Raw genomic sequence first — 20,460 nt, forward strand, 5'->3', positions numbered from 1 at the left:
ACATGTTAGTTTGTTCACGTATTTTTTTTTTAAACAAATCCCAATCATTTCAAATAAATGGTAAATGGTAATCATAAATTCTCTTTTACAAAGTACTACTGTCTTGTAAGTAAATTTTGTTTGATAAAAAAGTTAGGCTGATAAATATCATAACACTGGTTAAATAAATTAAAATTAAAAATTTTATATAAAATAACAAACTTTAATTATTTATAAATGTGAAAGCACAAATTTTAATGTATTTTTAGTATAAAATTTTATTTTAGTTTCTTAAGAAATGCATTTAAGACATTTGTTAGTATTTAAAACAAAAAATTACTTGATATTACTTTATATAATTACTCCCTCTTCATCTAAATGAGTAATCAATTATCATTTTACATATGAATTTAACTTATATACAATGCCAATCTACAATCTATGTCTTAGTTTTTGACCACCTAATATCATGAATATGTAAATTAGCAATCTATCTCTTAGTTTTCAACCATAAACACAAGCTTTTTTTTTTTTTAATTTAACTGTGTATCAATGTAGTTTACACTCTTTAAATTATATTTTCTAATTTATTTTTATTTATTAGCAATTAATGTTTTTCAATATTTTTTTAAATCAACTATGATACGTAACATTTATTAAATAAAATATATTTTTTATGAAGTATTTCAATTAAACACAAAATAGTATTACACGCAATAATAATTTTTTAAAATATTTTTAATGAGAAAAATATTAATCGCAAAAGAATAAATAAATTTTAAATAAAAAAATTGTTAGTTATAGTAAAAGAAATACTTGAGTTTATAGTTCCAATTGAAAAAGTGTAGCTTGTTGATCAACACCTATAGAAAGTAGATTAATAACCTACACATCTTTTAATCATTAATAATTAAAATAAATTTTATAAAATTATCCTAAAATTCTACTTATTTAAAATAGTAAAGAGTAATTTTGTTGTCCAAAATTAAAAAGGATAAGTTGCTAATTTACACCTTCATGCAAATATACATGTCTAAATTAGCAAGCTCCTCTAAAAAAATACATAAATAAATAAAAGAATAACCTTTTTTACTAAATTTATTTTATAAGTATTATTATATCATTACTATAAATGCAAAACAAATATATAATTTTAAAAGTAATACAAGTTCTATTAATTAAAACATACAATTAAAAAAAGTAAATATTATATAAAATTGAAAAAATAATTTATTGAGATATACTTTTTTTATAAATGCATTACTCATCGTTAAACGATAAGTGGATAAGTTACAATACAATTGTAATCTAATAACTTTTAGGATAGTCAAATTAGTTTCATACGATTTCTTACTTCATATCATTAATTTTGAATGATAGAGATTTTAGTTATTGAAATTCCAAAAACTAGACACACACCTTTAATTGATGTGAAAACTTGATAATATGTACAGAAAACTAGACACACACGTTTAAACAAATCATCACCATATAATCCAATCAATAATGAGTATGTAAATTACAATTTATACACCATATTACACCACAACCAACAACACTCTTCAAATCTGACATTCATCCTCAGGGAAAATGGAAAACAAAAAAAGAATACAATACAAAGGTAAGAAAAGAAACAGCCAAAACCCACAAAAATTTCATGCACACAATATACAAAATACACAACAATGAATAGGAAAATATTCAAAACCCATAAATGTTCTTCCCAGTGAACCTGCTAATCGTTAGCAGCATCAATTGGTTTTCCTGTCCTTGCCTGTGAGATTCGATTTGCGTAAATGGTAACCAACTTCAACTGTGTGCTGTTGAGTCCTTCCAAATATGGCAAGAAGGCTTTCCCAAGCATGATATAAATATCCACCAGACAGAAAACAACAGTCTGTTCCATCCAACATTAAGATAAAGTAAGAATAATTGATGAGGCCACTAACATAATGGATAAAAAGGATATGCAAAAAAACATTCCAACAATTTTAGAGATAGAAACAATGCCAATACTCTCATTCAAACAAAATTATTTCAGAGAAAGCCAGTCACATTTATCATCCCTTGTGTAAACTATAGTCCATCATCTTGAAAAACAACTAAAAATAATGTTCAAATATTTGAACCTAAAAGGAAAAAAGCAAACTGTTTACTGATCAAATTTGCCTAATTAAGGGAGGTGCACAGTAAGTTTCGGCGGATAAGATAAGCTGAGGTATACCACAAGCATCTACAGAGTGTGTTTGGTTTGGCATTTGAAATCCCCAAACCATTTGTTGGAAAGCCATACACACCCCTAATCTCCAGTCGGATGAATTTGTTGGAAACTACACACACGGCTTCACAATGTTCTCAGACTAACAAGATATATTTTACCACTTAATCTTTCATTAAATGTGTTGGGTGAAAGGACTATTAGATAATGGATGCCAACAAAAGACCCCAAGTACCTTACGGACATCAGCACTCTGGTTTCCAAAAGCTTCAAACAATGCAGGTAGAAATGAGGGTAACTGAGCCATCAGTTCATCTTGAGAGAGCAGCCCTACAATCTGAAGGGAATAATATTCAGTTAAACAACCTTTAAGAAGCAAATTTATATATGCACAAAAATGTTAACTCTGTATGTGGTATGGTTACAACATGATATGAATAAATGGACATGTAAAGAACTCTAATAATTCGAAATATAATAAAGATGGTGATCATGAACATAAAGAAAAAAAGGAATTACTTCTTGTGTGTGCTAGTGTATACACGTACACATGGATTTTACTTGCACGCACTGATATATATGATTTGATGCTATTCCTAAATGTGTGTGTGTATATATATATATATATATATATATATATATATATAGGAGCATATCAAATAAGAGAAGTTTTATAATAAGAGGGTTAAATCTTGACCAAACAATCATACATGGATGGTCAAGATTAGAAAAATAAAGTTATGTGACTTTTTTAAGTGATCATGTCACTTAAATAACTCTTTAATCGTGACCATCCATGTATGGTTATATGGTCAAGATTTAACCCTCTTATTGTAAAACTCTTCTCATTTGATATGCTCCCTATATATACATACGAAAGAGGTCCATTGACTACACAAGTAACTCTAAAGTTATTCCAAATCCCTTCCATTTCGTTTTAATCTAACGGCTTTAAGGTTAATTTTAATTAATACCCACATTACCCTCTTTAGGGTCTCCTTCATGAACTCGTTCTCGAATATCTCTTTAATCCCCAAGAAATTTGACCGAAATATGACCCTATAGCCAGGGCCCTATATATATATATATATAGGAGCATATCAAATAAGAGAAGTTTTATAATAAGAGGGTTAAATCTTGACCAAACAATCATACATGGATGGTCAAGATTAGAAAAATAAAGTTATGTGACTTTTTTAAGTGATCATGTCACTTAAATAACTCTTTAATCGTGACCATCCATGTATGGTTATATGGTCAAGATTTAACCCTCTTATTGTAAAACTCTTCTCATTTGATATGCTCCCTATATATACATACGAAAGAGGTCCATTGACTACACAAGTAACTCTAAAGTTATTCCAAATCCCTTCCATTTCGTTTTAATCTAACGGCTTTAAGGTTAATTTTAATTAATACCCACATTACCCTCTTTAGGGTCTCCTTCATGAACTCGTTCTCGAATATCTCTTTAATCCCCAAGAAATTTGACCGAAATATGACCCTATAGCCAGGGCCCTAACCCCAGTCCTTATGTAGCTCGCCCAATTGAATTTTCCCATACATCTGTATTTCTTTAGTTTGGATACAAAATTAGCTTTGGAGTGGTGGATTTGCGCTCCCAAAGCCACAAACCAACGTGCTACGCGGGTCCCATTTTCTGCAACCAATTTTATATTTCTGGATTGATAGTGTTTTTGTCTAAAGATTCAAACATTGACAAATATCAGAGTTTTGATTCTATAAATATTCAAGGACATTTTTCTTTTCACTGCAGTTTTTCTTTTAAATTGAAATAAGTGTTCTTCTCATATAAATATTCAATGACATTCCTCTACACATTTGAAAGAAAGGTCAGGAAAATCACTTTTTGATCAAAAGTTGAAATAACCAAAGAATTGAAATGTTAAGCATGTGGCATATGAAGTTAGTTATTTTTGTTGTGTTAGTTTTCTGTTAGTGCTGAAACTGGCAGTTAGGCAGTTATGCTAACTGTTTTTCTGTTGTAATCCATTCCCCATCATTCTCTTATATATAAATTGATTGACTCAGCAAATAGAGATATAGTGTGCAGCAGTTTTTGCACAGGGTTTTGGGGAGAGTTAGGATCAAACACGGGTGCACTAAGGGACAAAGGTAGAACATTTAGTGAGACGGGTGAGAGCTGAAACTCTGTAATTTCCTCAAATTGATTGAATTCTTGAATAAAGTGGACAAGACGGTGCTAAGTCCCGGAGACGTAGGTCATATTGTGGCTGAGCTCCGTCATCAAACGCATGTTTTCTTATAGTTCTTATAGTTCTTACTCTTTCAATTTTCATGTGAATGTGAGTGAAGGTGAACCTTATGCAAGGAGGAATATTGAGATTGTTCATAGCAGGTTGGGAGTTAGAGTTTTCTGGTTCAACATGAAACAGTGTGAAAACAAGTCTTGGAAGCTTATAGATTCTGCCTAAGTAGAAGCAAGACAGAGTATATCGAATACAAGTTTAGCAAAAGGCAAAACATTTCTAACTTGGAGGTGAAAATTGAAGATCATATCACTACACGACACGTGATTTGAATATCTCGAGTCCATAGTACAAAACGGAGGACAAATAGAAGATGTAAACCATAGAATTCAAGTTGGAAGGTTGAAATGGAAGAGTGTCTCAGGTGTTTTATGTGATAAAAAAATACCGCTCAGACTAAAAGGGAAATTTTATCGCACAACTGTAAGACTAGTGGTGTTGTAAGGGACAAAGTCGTAGACAGTTAAAAACCAACATATGGATAAAATAAATGTAGCAGAGATGACAATGTTGTGTTGGATGTGTGGAAAGACTAGACGTGATAGGATTAGGAATGACACCGTTAGAGAGAGTTGGGGTGACACCTATCATAGAAAAGATCGTGGAAACTTGGATTAGGTGGTTTGGGATGTGGAGAGAAGACTTGTAGATTATGTTGTAAGGAGACTAAATCAGATAGAGGATATTTAAATCGCTAGAGGCAAAGAAAACTAAAAAACTATAAGGGAAACTATTAAGAAACACTTAGAGATTAATGAGTTGGATAGAGATATGCAATATTATATGATATGTTGTCTTTTAATTCATATTGCCGACCCTACTTAGTTGAATAAGGCTCATGGAGGAAAGGATGCAAAACATAGTTGTGAAATACCCTGCAACGACAGAATACCATGCAATGGCAGCAACTACACATAAATTTACCTTGTCTCAGAAATCACTCCAAACATCTCATGTTGCATTATGTCAAGAAGATGAAACTAGTTTGTGACAACCAGACTGAATCAAATATTGTTTTTAATCCAGTTTTCCATGGAAAAACCAAGTAGATAGACTGATGGCCATTCTTTTAGAGTAAAGGCTCTTTTGGTGAATTTTCTTTTGTTTGTTCCAGTGGTCAACTGACTCATAATTTTACTGTTTCTTAGCAAACCTTGGGTTAACTAAATTTGTAATAGTAAGCTTTGTGGAGCTGCATATGACAGATAAGCTCAAACTTGAGAAGGAAGTGTTTTGCACATGTAAAATACTAATCAGCTTTTGCTAACTGTCAGTGATTAATTCCTAGTTGTTAGTCCTTATTGATTTAGCCTTCCATTCCGAATGTACTGACTACTGTACAGATTATAAATATACACATGTAGATTGATTGCCACACGATTAACCAAAATTTCTTGGAAGCAAATTTATGCACTTTACCTTAGTCAAGCAATTTATGCTAGTGACGAGAGTTTTCTCATCCTCGGTAACCAATAGAGGGATAATAACCTGAAAATTTTAAGTTCTGAATATTATAATTAAGAAAAAAGGCTAAAAGATAGAAAATTTACGAAATACGTACACTTAAACATCTGAATGGATCATTCTGAGATAAAACAATTGTCAGGCAGTGTTCGGCTTCATTTGAGACCTGAAGAAAAGATAAAAACTCTGAGACTTAGAAAAAGGGGGGAAAACTGTGCACAAGGCAAACTAGAACAGGATTAGATTACATCAGTTACCTTGGGAACAATATCCTTTGTAACATTAAGCAGCTTTTCAATTACAATCTCAACTGAATTTTCCATGGCATCTTTCTGTAAACAACCAACACAAAGATAAAATAATATCTTAGCATATTGGTATGCCAACAGAAAGAAAAATATTTGCAATTGCTAGCACAAAAATGAGCAAGAGAATGATCTGATAAAAAAAAATGGCACAAAAGGAGTAAGAACCTGGTTTTTAAGCATTTCAACTATCAATGAAAGCACAAGCTCTCTGATTGAAGAATCTGAATCATCCAGCACCTCAAGCACAACAGTCAATATCTGATTGAAGTACTGCAATTACACCATGAAACTATCATAAACCTAAGAGAATTCCAAAGTTCAATTTTGTTTAACATAATACATGCAGAACTTCCCTATTCGTTGATCACACAACTCCTAGCAATAAAAGAAAACACAGAAACTCACTATTATGCAACTAGAAATTTCTTTTAGGAGAGGATGTCTAAATACTAAAGATAAGTAGCATTACATAATTTTAATATTAACAATCACATCAAAAACATCAGTATGACAATGTAAGAAACGAAATTTATGGGACAATAAGGAGAGACGAACTCATCAAATCAAATCAAACATGCCTGGATCCAAACAGAATGATCATTTGCTACAGAAGCTTCAACTAACTGTAGAAGTGCGGTCCGCTTACTTGAAATAGTGCTTCCATCACCCCCACTGCATATCTACACAAACAAATGCTATATCTTTAGTCATGAGAAAATCCAAACTATAACTATTAAAATAAACTCAAAGAATGACTGTTTATAAGCATATAGGTTGAATAAAGCCTTCTCTGTTGAAAGGGTTGAAATTAAAGTGGGGCTGATTTCTATATAGCTCTGCTGTTTTTTAATGTTCTGAGAGGACACTTCATCCTCCCTCTCTCCCTCATAATCTAACTGTCTCTCTCTTTCTAAAGAAATTTTTGTTATCCCAAAAATATAAAATTGAAGATCCAATTCATGCTCTAGTAGTTTCATAACTCACCGTATGAAGAATTTGAGGAATGCTGAGTCCTATGTCAGTCATGTGGTTGACCTTCACATCTTCAGCTGAGTGATGATTATGGTTCAATTCAGAAAGATGTTCTTTGCCATGTCCATAGCCTTCGGCAATATTTAAATGTTCTAATGACGTCAGACCATTAACATCCACATCAGATGATAGACCTTCAAAGTTCATGCTACTATCCACATATCCAAGTTGGTCAGTTTGATAGCCAAAGTTTTGATCCATTGAATTGACTGTGTAAGCAAGATCTTTGGTTTTTGAACCAACAATGCCACTATCACGATCAGTCTGAAAATTCTGATACAAATGTTGCTCAGTTTCATCAGAAGCTGATTGGCCAAGACTAGCTTTAATCAGGTTTGAATCTAGGGAGCTCCATTTCCTGCCACCATCACTATCTAGAGAACCAGCAGAATACCTTCCAATGTAATGAGCATTCCTAGACAAACCAGCATATCCCTCTTCAGAGGATGTTCCCACGACATCAGATGGATCATAGGAAGACTTAGTACGCCGCTCTTTCCTGTTCTGCAGATAGTTCATTAAGTCTACTTCAATTCGAGGTGTGCGCTGTTTAAGGGCTCGTCTCAAAGAATTTTGTTCATCAACTGACAAACTAAGAATAAAATTCAAAACTGCAGATGAATCAAAGTGAGAGTATACTGATATAATGCATGTAATAGCTGCTTCTTTAAGCTTTGTATTTTTATCGTGGACCAATGGGGCTAACTTGGCAAGCCATAATTTTAGGATGCCGATATTAGCAGCACCGTCTGGATTCATTGAATGCTTGTTAAAGGAACTGATTGCAAACTCAATAACAGCCAATTTAGCCTTTGGCGACCTTTGTTCATCAAGAGAACGTAGCAATGCAGGCAAGAGAGAATCTATACTGTATGTTTTGCCAACAGCCTCCAAAGTCATAGAGCATGCTTGCCTAACAAGCTCTTTGGGGTCAATTAAACGAGAAAACACATGGGGTAACATTCGTTCCATGTAACCCTCAAAGGGCTTTCTGCATGTACGAATAATGTCTGCAAGTGTGGAGAGAGCAGCCTGTGCGACTTTATGATGGGGGTCATCCAAATGCTGAAAAAATAACTTCATTACCTTCTCAAAATTCTGGATTACTTCTTGAATTCCCTTTTGACCTTGCTCCAATAACAAGTGAAGGTAATTAAAGGCAGAAACCCTGGCAGACCAGTCAGAACCTGAACTAAGTCCTTCGCTCAGAGCTTCATGAAGAGATACCGGTCCATCTGCATAATTTGACATCTCTCCTAGAGATAATTGACTATCATCAAGACTTCTCCTCCTGCCAGCAGACACGCGTGCAGATACATTCTTTCTCAATAGTGGCCTCTGAAAATTAGGCACATAACTATTCGGTGAATCCCTGAAGTTTCCATCTCTATAAAGGGCATCCATATACTGCCTATCCACATTGGGATTCATATACCGCCTAGTCTCTCGGATGTAACTGTTTTCATCAACAGAACTTCTTCCTTGTAATTTTTCAGTAGTCCTTTTACTTGTGTATGACGAAAAATCTGATAAAGGTTCAATACCAACATTGCTATTATATGATAACTTGCCAGAATCTTTGGAAGCTTGAATTTGGGTGATTATGTCGGACAAACCCAAACCACCACTCCGGCTACTACCTTTGCTGAAACCCAAAGCAGTTGATTCTGTTGTTAAAGGGGTGGTCAGATGATTAGATGCTGAAACAGCAGCAGGGAATGGGGGATCACGAGATGAGGGAGGGTCAACTCCTGCACTAGGGGAAATAAGAGATAAATTTAGCCGCTCACAAAAAGTTTTAAAACAATAACACTAACATCATAAACCATTGAATGGCAACAAGCATTAATATTGACTTAGAAATAAGATATCTAACAGGTTAGCTTATTTGTTACCTAGATCCAAACTTGAAGATCGCAGAGCAGATGAATTATGCTTATTTGACAAATCCAAACCTCTAAGCATGCTCTCAATAGCAGTGACCTTTTGTTTACTTGCATGCAGTACGCTTTCTAAACTACGTTCTGTACCTTTACCAAGTGACTTAGCTTGTGAAAGCAGAACACCAGAGGACATAGAAGTCCCTGATGATAAACTAGGTCTTCTGTCCATTGCAACAATAGCAGAAGTTCCATAACCAGTTAGATTAGAAGGAGCTGAAGCTTGACTAGTTGATGACATTGGTGCACTTCTATCACGAATGGAAGGTGATGCATGCCGCCTATGTTTGCTTCCATCCTCTTCATTTATTAACTGTGATTTGTATTCACTTCAAAAGACGACTTAAGCAACCAAATAAAAGAAGAATAAAAACTTCAAATAAACACATACCCTTTGAATAGAAGGGTCAAAGGATGAAAGTAGGCGACGGGAACGATCTGGCCAAGTTTTTGCGAACATTCTGTAGCACATCCTGGCGGTCGACCGCACCTATCAAGTTTCATATTGAAATCATTTTCACGCAAACATTCCTTGGCACCAACAATATGGCCAAATATGAAACATGCCATGTCAACATCTCAATAATATGCTAACAAGCTTCGGTTTAAACCAACAAAACCTTTGACAGACGAAAAGAATAATTTTTGCTAGGATAAAGTGAAAGATCGCATATTAACATATAAAACAAACTGCATAATGCAAGAGAACTTTTATAACATCGTACCAAGAACATTACACACTGAAACAGAGTTATAAAAGAATTATATCATTTGGACACTTTCCCTCAAAACAAAATAGTTAATAGAATTTGCATAAGAAATGATGAATTAATTCTGAGGCTGTAAGGATATATAATTAATTAGTAGAAGTTAGTTAGTAAGTTGATGAGTTTGTTAGGTGGTTGTTAAGAGTTGTTATTTTGATTATTCTTAGAAAGTCTTTAAATAGTCTTCAATTGGTAATTTGGTAGAAGGGAAAGATAGCTTTAAATAATTAAGTTTTGTGACTATAGAATTCTGTAGTGTGAAAGGAGAGTGCTCCTTTGGGGTAGCCTTGTGTGCAAGGTTATTTCTTCATTGTAAACCTTCCTTGTCTTCTCTTTCAACCTCACTAGAGGAACAAGAAATCATTCTTTTGTTTACAATCATTATCTGTATTCCGTTGAGTCAGTTTTACACCATTATTTTATGAATTCTTTTTTTATCAAAGAAAGGATCCTAGCAGGAACATTATGGCAGAGAAGTGGTGATAACAATAATGTCACTTGGACCCCTTTCAACCAAAGATTAAAAAAATAATAATAGAATTTGCATATATATCAAATGATGAATTAATAGATGTATGCAAGTCAGATGATATAATTTAAGCTATGATCTAGAGTCCATAAGGAACATGATGGCAGAGGAGTGGTGAGTTTTTCACAACACAACTCCCTCTTGGGTACTGTTATTTACCGATATGTTGGTCAATTGATCTTCTTTAGTCATTGAATTTGCAAAGGGGGAATGAAAGCATTGCAACCGTTGGATTGAGTTTTTCTTTTAATCATTTTTTACTTTTATTCATTCTAAAGTACCAAAGCAACTGCATGAGTATTCGTAGCAAGTCATACGTTAATTCCTTTGTCCTGTATAGAAAAACTCAAAAGTAAATACAAGGAGTCAATTTCGTTTCACAAATGCAACTGCAATGCAACTACATTGTGTGATGGAAAAAGTACAAAGCAATCAAGAGTTAGCCAAGGTTGATATATGATAATGATGCACAATCTATATTTATCAAAAATCAAATAGCCTACAACTATATAAGCTACCTCACTCATTGCGTCTGAAACACAAGACCTTATCATATCCTCGTATAAATCTGCTGATCGCTGTATTTCTGGTGCATCAGGCCAATGTTCTAGTATCAGAAGAGCATAATCACAGCACCTGCAATACAATTACAAATGGTGTTAATTAAAACCAAAACTTTCACACATATCCCAAAGATTTAGATATTTCATACCTTGCACGAAGTATTGCACTACGGTCATTTTTTGCACAATCAGCTATCCGAGGGAGCACACGTGCAACCTTGCAGTTGCGTAGCATCTGGAAAATAGAGGACAAAGGTGAAAATACAATGTTGCAATAGTATAAAATAACAGAGAAAATCAATTAACACATTTCATTACCGTTTTTATGCAATTATCTGCAGACTCTGCAATTACAAGCACAGTAATCACAACCAGCTTCAAAAGGACCTGATTATCAGATCAGGTATTAATTAAGATTATAAAACATTCAATACATGATGTACATAGATAAAAAGTTGAACTTACTGGTATGAACATTTCAGCACATGCTTCAAAATCACCCAAGAAATCTTTCGACAAAAAGCATAATAGATGGCATGCCTAGAACAAAGCAAATAGCAAACAGAAAACATCTAAGGATTAATAATGATATGGAGAGCTTGATTATCCACAATAATGCTTCCATTTCATCCAATTAATATTCCAATCTTAAATAAAGCTAAGCTGCTAAACTAAATCTCAGTAAAACATCAGAGTAAGAAACAAAAAAGAAATTGCAACTAATATTTTAGCTGAACCACTTTCCAAGATATGTGATTAATAAATTTTTCTTAGGCTTGAGCCGACTCCGAGAGGTTCGACAACCTCTCAGGTCTGGCTAGCTGCACTGAAAATAATTTAGACATATCTCACAAGGTAGCTATTTACAGTTTTAAACTTTGTCTATTATGAGTTTGCTTAACTGTTAATGATGCTCAAGTGACATTTTTCCCTACGAAAGCAATATACCCTCCCCCACCCAACTTCAATCAAAATCAAACACAACACTCTTTTTATTCTGACAGAACTCAGTCATGAAGATATCCCCTAATAACAAAAAGAACAAAACAGGATAAAAGAATGAATGAACTTCATTTTCATATGCTGAGACAAGACAATCAAACATACCAAGGGTGGGATGTCCTCTCTCTTAAACCAAATAACTCAAAAGTTTAAGTTGTTAAAGTTGTTCGGTGAAGAAGCATGAAGGAATTTTTATTTTTATAGCATCTCAAACAGTCCCCCTCCATGCAATAGAACTTTGGGCTTGAAGCTTGCATAAGGTACAAGCCCATTTCACTTGTGTTTAATTTCAATTATTATTTTTTGAAAAGAATAGGGATGGTAAGGATTAAATTCTAGAGCACTTGGTCGTAACTAAACAAACTATGCCTAACTTAAACTCCAAAGCTTGCTCGATTGAGGAGGATTGTGCAAGTCATTATTACCTATCCAAAGTGAGATTTTAAGCTCATGAAAATAGAAGTGAAGTTTCACTATAAGAAAACAAAGGTAGGGGGATTCCAACAACAAATATTCACCAATTGCCCAAAACAGGGTTCGCGGAACAGAAGAGTATACTTGCAATTCAACACAGTATTATGTTTTCAAGTAAAATATCTTAAACAGAAAAGATGAGAACCAAAGAAAATGTCAGAGCACCTGCTTCACAATGGTAGACCTTCGATCTGACAGTTGTGTGCTTAAAGGTCCAACAAGCTGTTTTAAGAGTCCAAAAAAACATGGATAATCAGCAGCACCTGAAAAGCAGCATATGCAAAAAAAATTGATCATATTCATGCCACAAACAAAAACAAAAATTTCTATTGAATTTTAACATCTCAGTGAAAATTACAAGAAAAAATTAAAACCACTAACATAGATATTTTAAGAAATAAAACAAAGTAGAGAGTTCAAATAAATTATAGAACTTAAAATATGTTTGACTTTGATCACTTATTAATTTAAAATGCAACTAATGTAAAGGTTCAATCTTCTTTGTACAAATAGAATCCAAAAACTGCACCTCAGTAAATGGACTCGTATTTAGTTTAATAGTGGCTCTCAACACCCACGGACCTATGGTTTGTGGCCCTACTTTACCTCTTTATTAAGAAGACACATTCATTTCCATAGCTCTTTGATGCAATAGTAACAAAGACTTACATATCGAATCAAATATCAATAGCTACAAGTCTACAAGTAAAACTAAAACCAAATACATCTAAGATAACCACAGACATCCTTCACGCCAATCTCATGTTGAAGATATTCTTACAATGTCAAATGTTCTTACCTATTTAAACTAAAAATATGAGGGATTAAGATTGAATTTTAGTATCTAAAATATTCACATACAACATACACTCCTGAAAAGAAGATGGGAAACACCAACCTCCCAAAACAAGACGTTCAATTCTCTGCAAGGCAGCAATTCTGATTGACCAATCCTTTTCTGGTACAAGGGTAGATGCAATCTTCTCAATTTCCCTGATTAATTCCTTCTCTGAATACACCTTGATAGGTTCTACGGCTTTCTCAGTGACATCGCCATCTACTGCACATATTTAACAAGAAACAAAATACATATTAGTAAAGCACCAAAATACATTAAAAAAAATGCGGTTAACAAGGGAACCATAAGTGTAGATAGAATATTTACCTGACCAGACACAAAATGACAATATATAATGTGGAAAAAAATTCAAACGTATGACTTTGGGTATTACGGTTACCTTTTAATTATATCACTTTATCTTCCGTGAATCATTTTACTTCCACCACCAAAATCGTTGGATTTAAAAAATTTACACCTTTTTGACTTGAATCACATGTAAATTTTTCATTTAAGTGAAGAGTAAAATATTCAGTATTTGATTGCCAAATTGGTCAGATCACAGAATCACCATGTAATACCCATGCTAGCTAAAATACCCCAATATTCCAATAATTGGTCAACAGACAACAAACAAGACACTAATCATCATATTTACTGCCAACTAGAATAGCATCCTTATTATCAAAAGTTAAAATTCTAGCAGTCCTGGCATAATGCATAGGCTTTGTTTTATGATATCAAACAAAGTATGTGAAATTAATTTAAAATGCACCCAAAATCACTGATGCTAATTACAGCCATGCCCACCTTGATTCTTTGACCACAAAATTTAGCAATATGTTACGGGACTGTGCAGGAACTTCCCAGTATTTTAGTAATAATTAAAAACAAATTATAAGGCTAGTGGGAAATCACAATGACAGGCAAAAAGAAAGAGATGGAAAATATAGGAAAAAATATATGAATTAGAATAGAAACATTTGAAATCCAAAAAACGCAAATATTCTAACCTCCGAAAAGAGATGTCTCTTTTGATGAACTTTTAGCCTTTGGACTACTTTTCTTGGGATTAACACTCAAAGCATTAATTTCTCCGGGGATATAACCACTAGAAATACCATTTGAAGACTGAACTTTTGGTTGAATCCCCTCTAGCCTAGCATTAATATATTTCACCTGAAACCATTGTGATCCATGCAAAATGAACTATAAACTCACAGTAGTAGATGTGAAAATGTAAAAGAACCTTCAAAAGTCCAAACTACAGATGTGAAATGTATATGAGTGTGAATAAAATATTAAACAATAATGAAATCAGGAAGTCCATTTTTTATTAATGTTTACCAAAGAAGAAGGGAGGTTGTGGCGCTGAAGTTCATCACGAAATTGAGACCCGGCTTGTGCATACATTTCCTGTAAATAGAGAATGTTAAAAGATTCATCTTAATTTTAAATCTTCAAAACACTATCTTCAACTATGCATAAATCCTTATTCAGTCAGCCTTTGTCTTTTGCATTATGATATCAATTATTTTATTATTCAATAAACATTAGGGGGAAAAGGTCAATCCAATTAAACATAAACGTGAAAATTTGAATAAGCTGCATTAAAAGATAACTTAAATTTTTCAAGAACTACATTACAACAATTCTTAAGTTCAGAGTCATGCCAAGTTTACAAGACAAATTTTAACAACACTGGCTTTAACTGTAAATTATAGTCTAGAAACCACACAGGGGCTGAAGCTGACATCAAATCACTGTCATACCATTTAGGCCTTTCTTAGAGCCACTTCCATTTTCCCATTCCTTAATATTCATATACAATAGTGTATTTAATGATATTCAGTCACAGCATAAATGTGTCTATAAACATAACATTAAAGCTAAAAACTACATCGAATTTTAGCAATCCATTTCTTTATTTGGCTAAGACTATTATTGATGTGGCACTAATCCTCTTTCGGGTAACTGGTATCAACTTAACAATGTAGCCAGTACTTAGCCAGTTCAAACTTCAAATAATATATATGACGAGATAAGGCATGCTTACCTCAATGCACAAAATAGCTGCTTCCCTAACAGCAGGATTTGGATCACTCAGCAATTGCAAAATCTGTCATAGATCAGAAGTGAAAGGTTTAGATCACATTCAAAAAAAATATAACAAAAGAAATGTACTGTTGTTTGTAAAGTCAACAAACATACAGGAGGAAGAATAGCCCGTTGAAGGGGTAGTTCAGTAGATGAAAATAGACCGATTGCAGATGTCACAGTTCGCGCAAATTCCTCTCTGACTCTCCAGTTTTTGCATGTCCAAGCAAAAGACCCTGCTCTTTCAACAATTATTGTAGGAGATGAAACCTGCAATAATAATAATAAAATAACAACAGTAATAAGAATAATAGAATTGACAAATGAAAGGAAGTAGAAGGATACCCAGAAAGTATTTTAAAACAGCAACAAAAACAGGTCCAAGAGGTCGCAAGGATGAAGAATGCAATTGTTAAGAGTTTTAGACATTTATAATGATTCTATTCTACGTGTACTTGATGGATGCCAAAAGTACACACAGAATCATCATATGTACATTGAAGCTTTTTACTGTTAAGAAATGCAGAGAATGGTATACCATTCCAAAAAAAACATTCAACATAGAATAAGAGCATTGATAATCAAATTCAAAATTTACATATGCCACAAAAGGCTCCATTTATTTCGTAATATATCACATCATAATGCCAACGTCAACATTTGCGACAAACCAAGAACAATGCATAACACATATAACAAGGGTCGACCCTAATAGCTTCCAACAGCATAGCTAGATATAGACCTATCCCCATTCATACGTCATTTTAGAAAAGGATATCTTTCGGATAAAAAAAGGTTATTGGGTAGGTACTTAATGAGTCTCAGTATATGTGAATAATATTCATAAAAAAAAGTAATAACTACCAGAAGATCATTGAAAATCACTCAACTAAATAACTGCCACCAAGCTTGAGAGTGACTAATAAACAAAGGATAATGTTACTACTCCCTCCGTCCCAAAATAATTGTCGCATTTAACTATTTCACACAGATTAAGAAATTATGATAAATGAAAGAGAGAGAAGAATAATTTTACCAACGTATCCTTATAAACCATTGTTGATACCAACTATCATCAATGCAAAGTGGAGAAATTAGGAGTGATGCATATAATATTAATAGAGGGTAGAATTGGTAAAAAAAGAAATTAAAGTTGCATTGGAAACCAAAAGCGACAATTATTTTAGGACAATTTTTTCTTGCAAATGCGACAATTATTATGCGACGGAAGGAGTATTACGAAAGATAACTGCAAGAAAATCTACGAAAAAATATGATTGGATGATTCCATCAACATTGTCCTTGTTTTCCGCCAAATAGCAGATTTAGTGCATGTTTAGCTTTTTAAAGCCTTACACCCGTTAACTCTTTTAAAGTCCGTATTCTTAATTTCACTTTAAGATTTTTGGTTAACTCCCACCTACTAGAATCTTATGATGAAGCTATAAATACCACCGCATTGCACTGAAACGATGCTAAAACCGAAAACTAAGGCCTATGATGCACCGATATATGCATTTTTCATCCCATTTTGTACTCGATACACTGACTGACTGACACGCTCTGGTACACCGTCAAACTTGTTGGCATAGGATTGGAGACCCTTTTCGAATAGTAATGAATATACCGTCGACACTTCTGCCTCTTCTTCTTCGTGACTCTTCACATCTCAAGTACATAATTTAGAATGAATGTAAAAAAGTATCACTCATTAATTGCAAAAAATGCAATATACATCACCACTTCACCAATTAAGCTCCTAATTCCATTTTCCCACTTGTATATTATTGACAAAAGATGCTTTGTATCACCACTTCATTTTTTCACCCACATTCAAACTTTCATTAGTATATTTTTGAATTTTTAAATTTTTAATACATGTATAGTAGATGTATCATATCCTTTATCCTATATTTTTTCAAGGAACGATGTACCGTATCCGATAGTCATCATAGATTCCAGCCATGTAAGTGCCAGAAGGCTTGAGAATGATTTGGCATGGCTAACAAACAAAATGATTGAGTATTCTTGATTTCATTTTAAGATTTTTGGCGAATCCAACCTACTAGAAACTCACGATGAAGCTTCAAATACCACAGAATTGCACTTAAACAACACTAAAACAGAATGCTATGGGCAATGGCCTATGGCTGCATGACAAAGCCCAGAGAGGTCTTAATTAAGCCTAAGGTCCGAATTCTTATCAAAGATACTATTGTGGTATGATTTAGAACTAGGAAACCTTTTAAGAGTCAATAAACTACTGCTAACCTCGTATCTTCAAACAATCATCACTAGTCAGATTTATCATTCACCAGAAACCATAAGACATGACATCTTCGCTAGCACTGGTTAAAACCTATGTAGCACCAACACTTCTGATCAAAGACATGTCTTGGTGTCCAACATTGACCAAGCAACACCAACACATTGATTACATTCAATTAATTCATCTTTTCAAATTATTACGGGTGTTGATGTGCTAGGGTCAGTGTTGTGTCTGGTGTCCATATCAATATATGTGCTTCATAGGTTAAAACTCAATTTCCACGAGAAAAGCAAAAGAAACCATCAAATACCATTCCTAGAGTATGAAAGGTTCACGTATAATTGCTATGATTTAAATACCACCTAGCTTCCTCTTCGTATACTCAAAGTTATATTCCTGATCTCACTTTTCCAACCAACAATTAACTTTATCAGTTTTTCAATCTCATCACTTAAACACTTACTTTTCACTTTCCTAACGCAGATAGATTCTCTACTTAACAAGAAGCTAGTGTATTCTGAATCTGACTTAGGCGTAATAATTTCTTTATAACAGTATAACACTGATAATCAATAAGTAACATTAAGGAGTTTGGAATTCAAAATTAACCAAGTCGAACCACGTAGATACGATGAAAAGGAATATACCTCCATGAGAGTGAGCAAGAGCCTCCTAGCAGCATCGCGAACAGGCTGTTTAGCATCACCTAATCGATCAACGACGGCGGGAACAAGCGCGTTGAAATGAAGCTTAAAGTGATCGCCGGAGAGAACGGCAGCGGAAGCCAAAGCTTGAAGCGCGCCCTGAGAGACTCTAAAACTACTATCCTTCAAGAGATCCAAACAACAATCAACGAGAGAAGTAACTTCGGTTGAACTGAGACTTCTTCTAGAAGCTTCTAGAACTTGGTGGAGACGCTCCACGCCAGCCATTCTTTCTTTTGCGTCTTTTGCGCGTGCTAGCTCTAGTGCTTCTTCCATTGTGGATTTGGATCTGGTGTGCGCTGGTTCAGATCTGGTTAAAATGTTATCCGATTCGGTGCGGCATGGAATTGGAAACTGTTTGGTGTAGTGAGAAATTGGAAATGGGAATGACGAAATGCACGTGGGTGAGTTATGGTGGTGAATTTAAAAGAAGTATGAGATGGAGAGAGTGAAGTGAAGTGAAGTGAAAGAGGATTGAAGAGATAGATGCTAAATTTAGAGGAAGCGTCGAATTTACTTCTAGGCGAGAGAGAGAGAGAGAGAGAGAGAGAGAGAGAGAGAGAGAGAAAGAGAGAGAAAGAGAGCTATAATAGAATGTGGAAAGAAAAATACTAGCAATAGAGTAAAATAGAGTGGGGGAGAAGAAGATGAAGGACGCAGAGGAGAAAAGAAGTGATTTGAAAACAATGTCTATGAGATTGCGGTGGTTGAAAAATTAACCATGTAATGCTTCTAATTTACAATTTACAATCTTTTAACATAGTAACATGTATCTAACACTATGATTTGCTTTCTCCAAAATAGAAATTAGTATATAATAAGGGTTGATAGTGTGATACTTAATACTCCATACTTACTTCCACCAAATTCTATACATACTTAGGGTATATAGAAATGTGTTTTCAAAGCATGTTATAGTCTCAACTTGATAATTCAATAGTTAGTTTAATAAATTTGTGTTAGTAGATTGATGAATTAGTAATTAATTTTATTAAGATGTTTATAAATATTTCAAACAAATGTTCAATACAACTTTATTAATCTGAATTTGTATTATGAAAAGATAAATTGGTGTGCTAAATTTGCTCTAATTTGAATGATAAGCATCAGAGGGTTTAAAGATTAAGCAGTTCATTCAAGAGAAGGAAATAAAATTTGCCACCAGGGGAGATGTCCTCAATCAGTGTCCATTTGTCAATATAGAATAATCTCAAAAGGAAAAAAGTTATGTTAGTCGTGCCTTAAGACCAACCAAAGGAATATATGTTGAATAAGTCGAAAACAAGTTTGAGCACACCTATAATATCAAAAGGCATACCAAAATTCTGACTATTTATTGAAGGATAAGCAATTCTCTATTAAATGTACATATGTTTCCTTTTTTCGATTAACTTAAGAATTAGAAATATTGTAATTGACATAATTCATATAATAATTACACAATTAACTACGTTGCCTTCAGAAAGGCTATCCAATAGGGAATAAAGAAATGAAGATTTAAGTTAGTTAATGTTGATTCTAACATAGCCACAACTACGGCTATGGTGTCCTTTGTGGATCTCACATTGAAGATTTTGAGACAATTGAAAAAGGAATAAAGTGTAACAACATGGATGAAAATCCAAACACAAATATGATTATTTAGGTCTTACTTATCGACCGAAGGTCAAAACTTCGATGTTTTAAAGGTTGGGTACTCAATAGTTTAAGCACGAGCACTTGGTGACAATACAAAGCAACACCAAAAAACCTCGTAAGATTAGTCAACTTAGCAGGGTTTGATTAGGCACTACTTGTCTCTACCTAGAGAATCAAAGCCTTATGCTTCTTAGGCAAAACAATTGAATATTTATTGGCATAATTAGACAGCCGCAAATAGAAATGATCACATGCTCGATGGAAAAAAAATGGCCAAGATTACCATGGAATATGGTATGGCATCCTTAGGGAACATTGTGCAAAATGATCAAGATATCAAGGCTCAA

At 33.8% G+C, this 20,460-nt stretch overlaps 1 protein-coding gene across 1 annotated transcript; it reads right to left on the minus strand.

Moving 5' to 3' along the window:
* Positions 1 to 1,450: 1,450 nt before the first annotated feature.
* Positions 1,451 to 19,180, minus strand: LOC101506176 (CLIP-associated protein-like). The gene is made up of 21 exons (XM_012714315.3): positions 18,419 to 19,180; positions 15,617 to 15,772; positions 15,462 to 15,524; positions 14,753 to 14,821; positions 14,419 to 14,584; positions 13,466 to 13,627; positions 12,733 to 12,830; positions 11,557 to 11,631; positions 11,410 to 11,478; positions 11,241 to 11,326; positions 11,047 to 11,164; positions 9,624 to 9,722; positions 9,188 to 9,545; positions 7,245 to 9,043; positions 6,839 to 6,940; positions 6,426 to 6,530; positions 6,210 to 6,284; positions 6,050 to 6,118; positions 5,908 to 5,976; positions 2,433 to 2,534; positions 1,451 to 1,876 (listed from the first exon to the last, which is right to left on the minus strand). The coding sequence occupies exons 1-21, from the start codon at positions 18,749 to 18,751 to the stop codon at positions 1,715 to 1,717; spliced, it is 4,335 nt and encodes a 1,444-aa protein (XP_012569769.1). The 5' UTR covers positions 18,752 to 19,180; the 3' UTR covers positions 1,451 to 1,714.
* Positions 19,181 to 20,460: the final 1,280 nt, after the last annotated feature.

Source organism: Cicer arietinum, chromosome 4, assembly GCF_000331145.2.
Source record: "Cicer arietinum cultivar CDC Frontier isolate Library 1 chromosome 4, Cicar.CDCFrontier_v2.0, whole genome shotgun sequence".
Taxonomy (NCBI): domain Eukaryota; kingdom Viridiplantae; phylum Streptophyta; class Magnoliopsida; order Fabales; family Fabaceae; genus Cicer; species Cicer arietinum.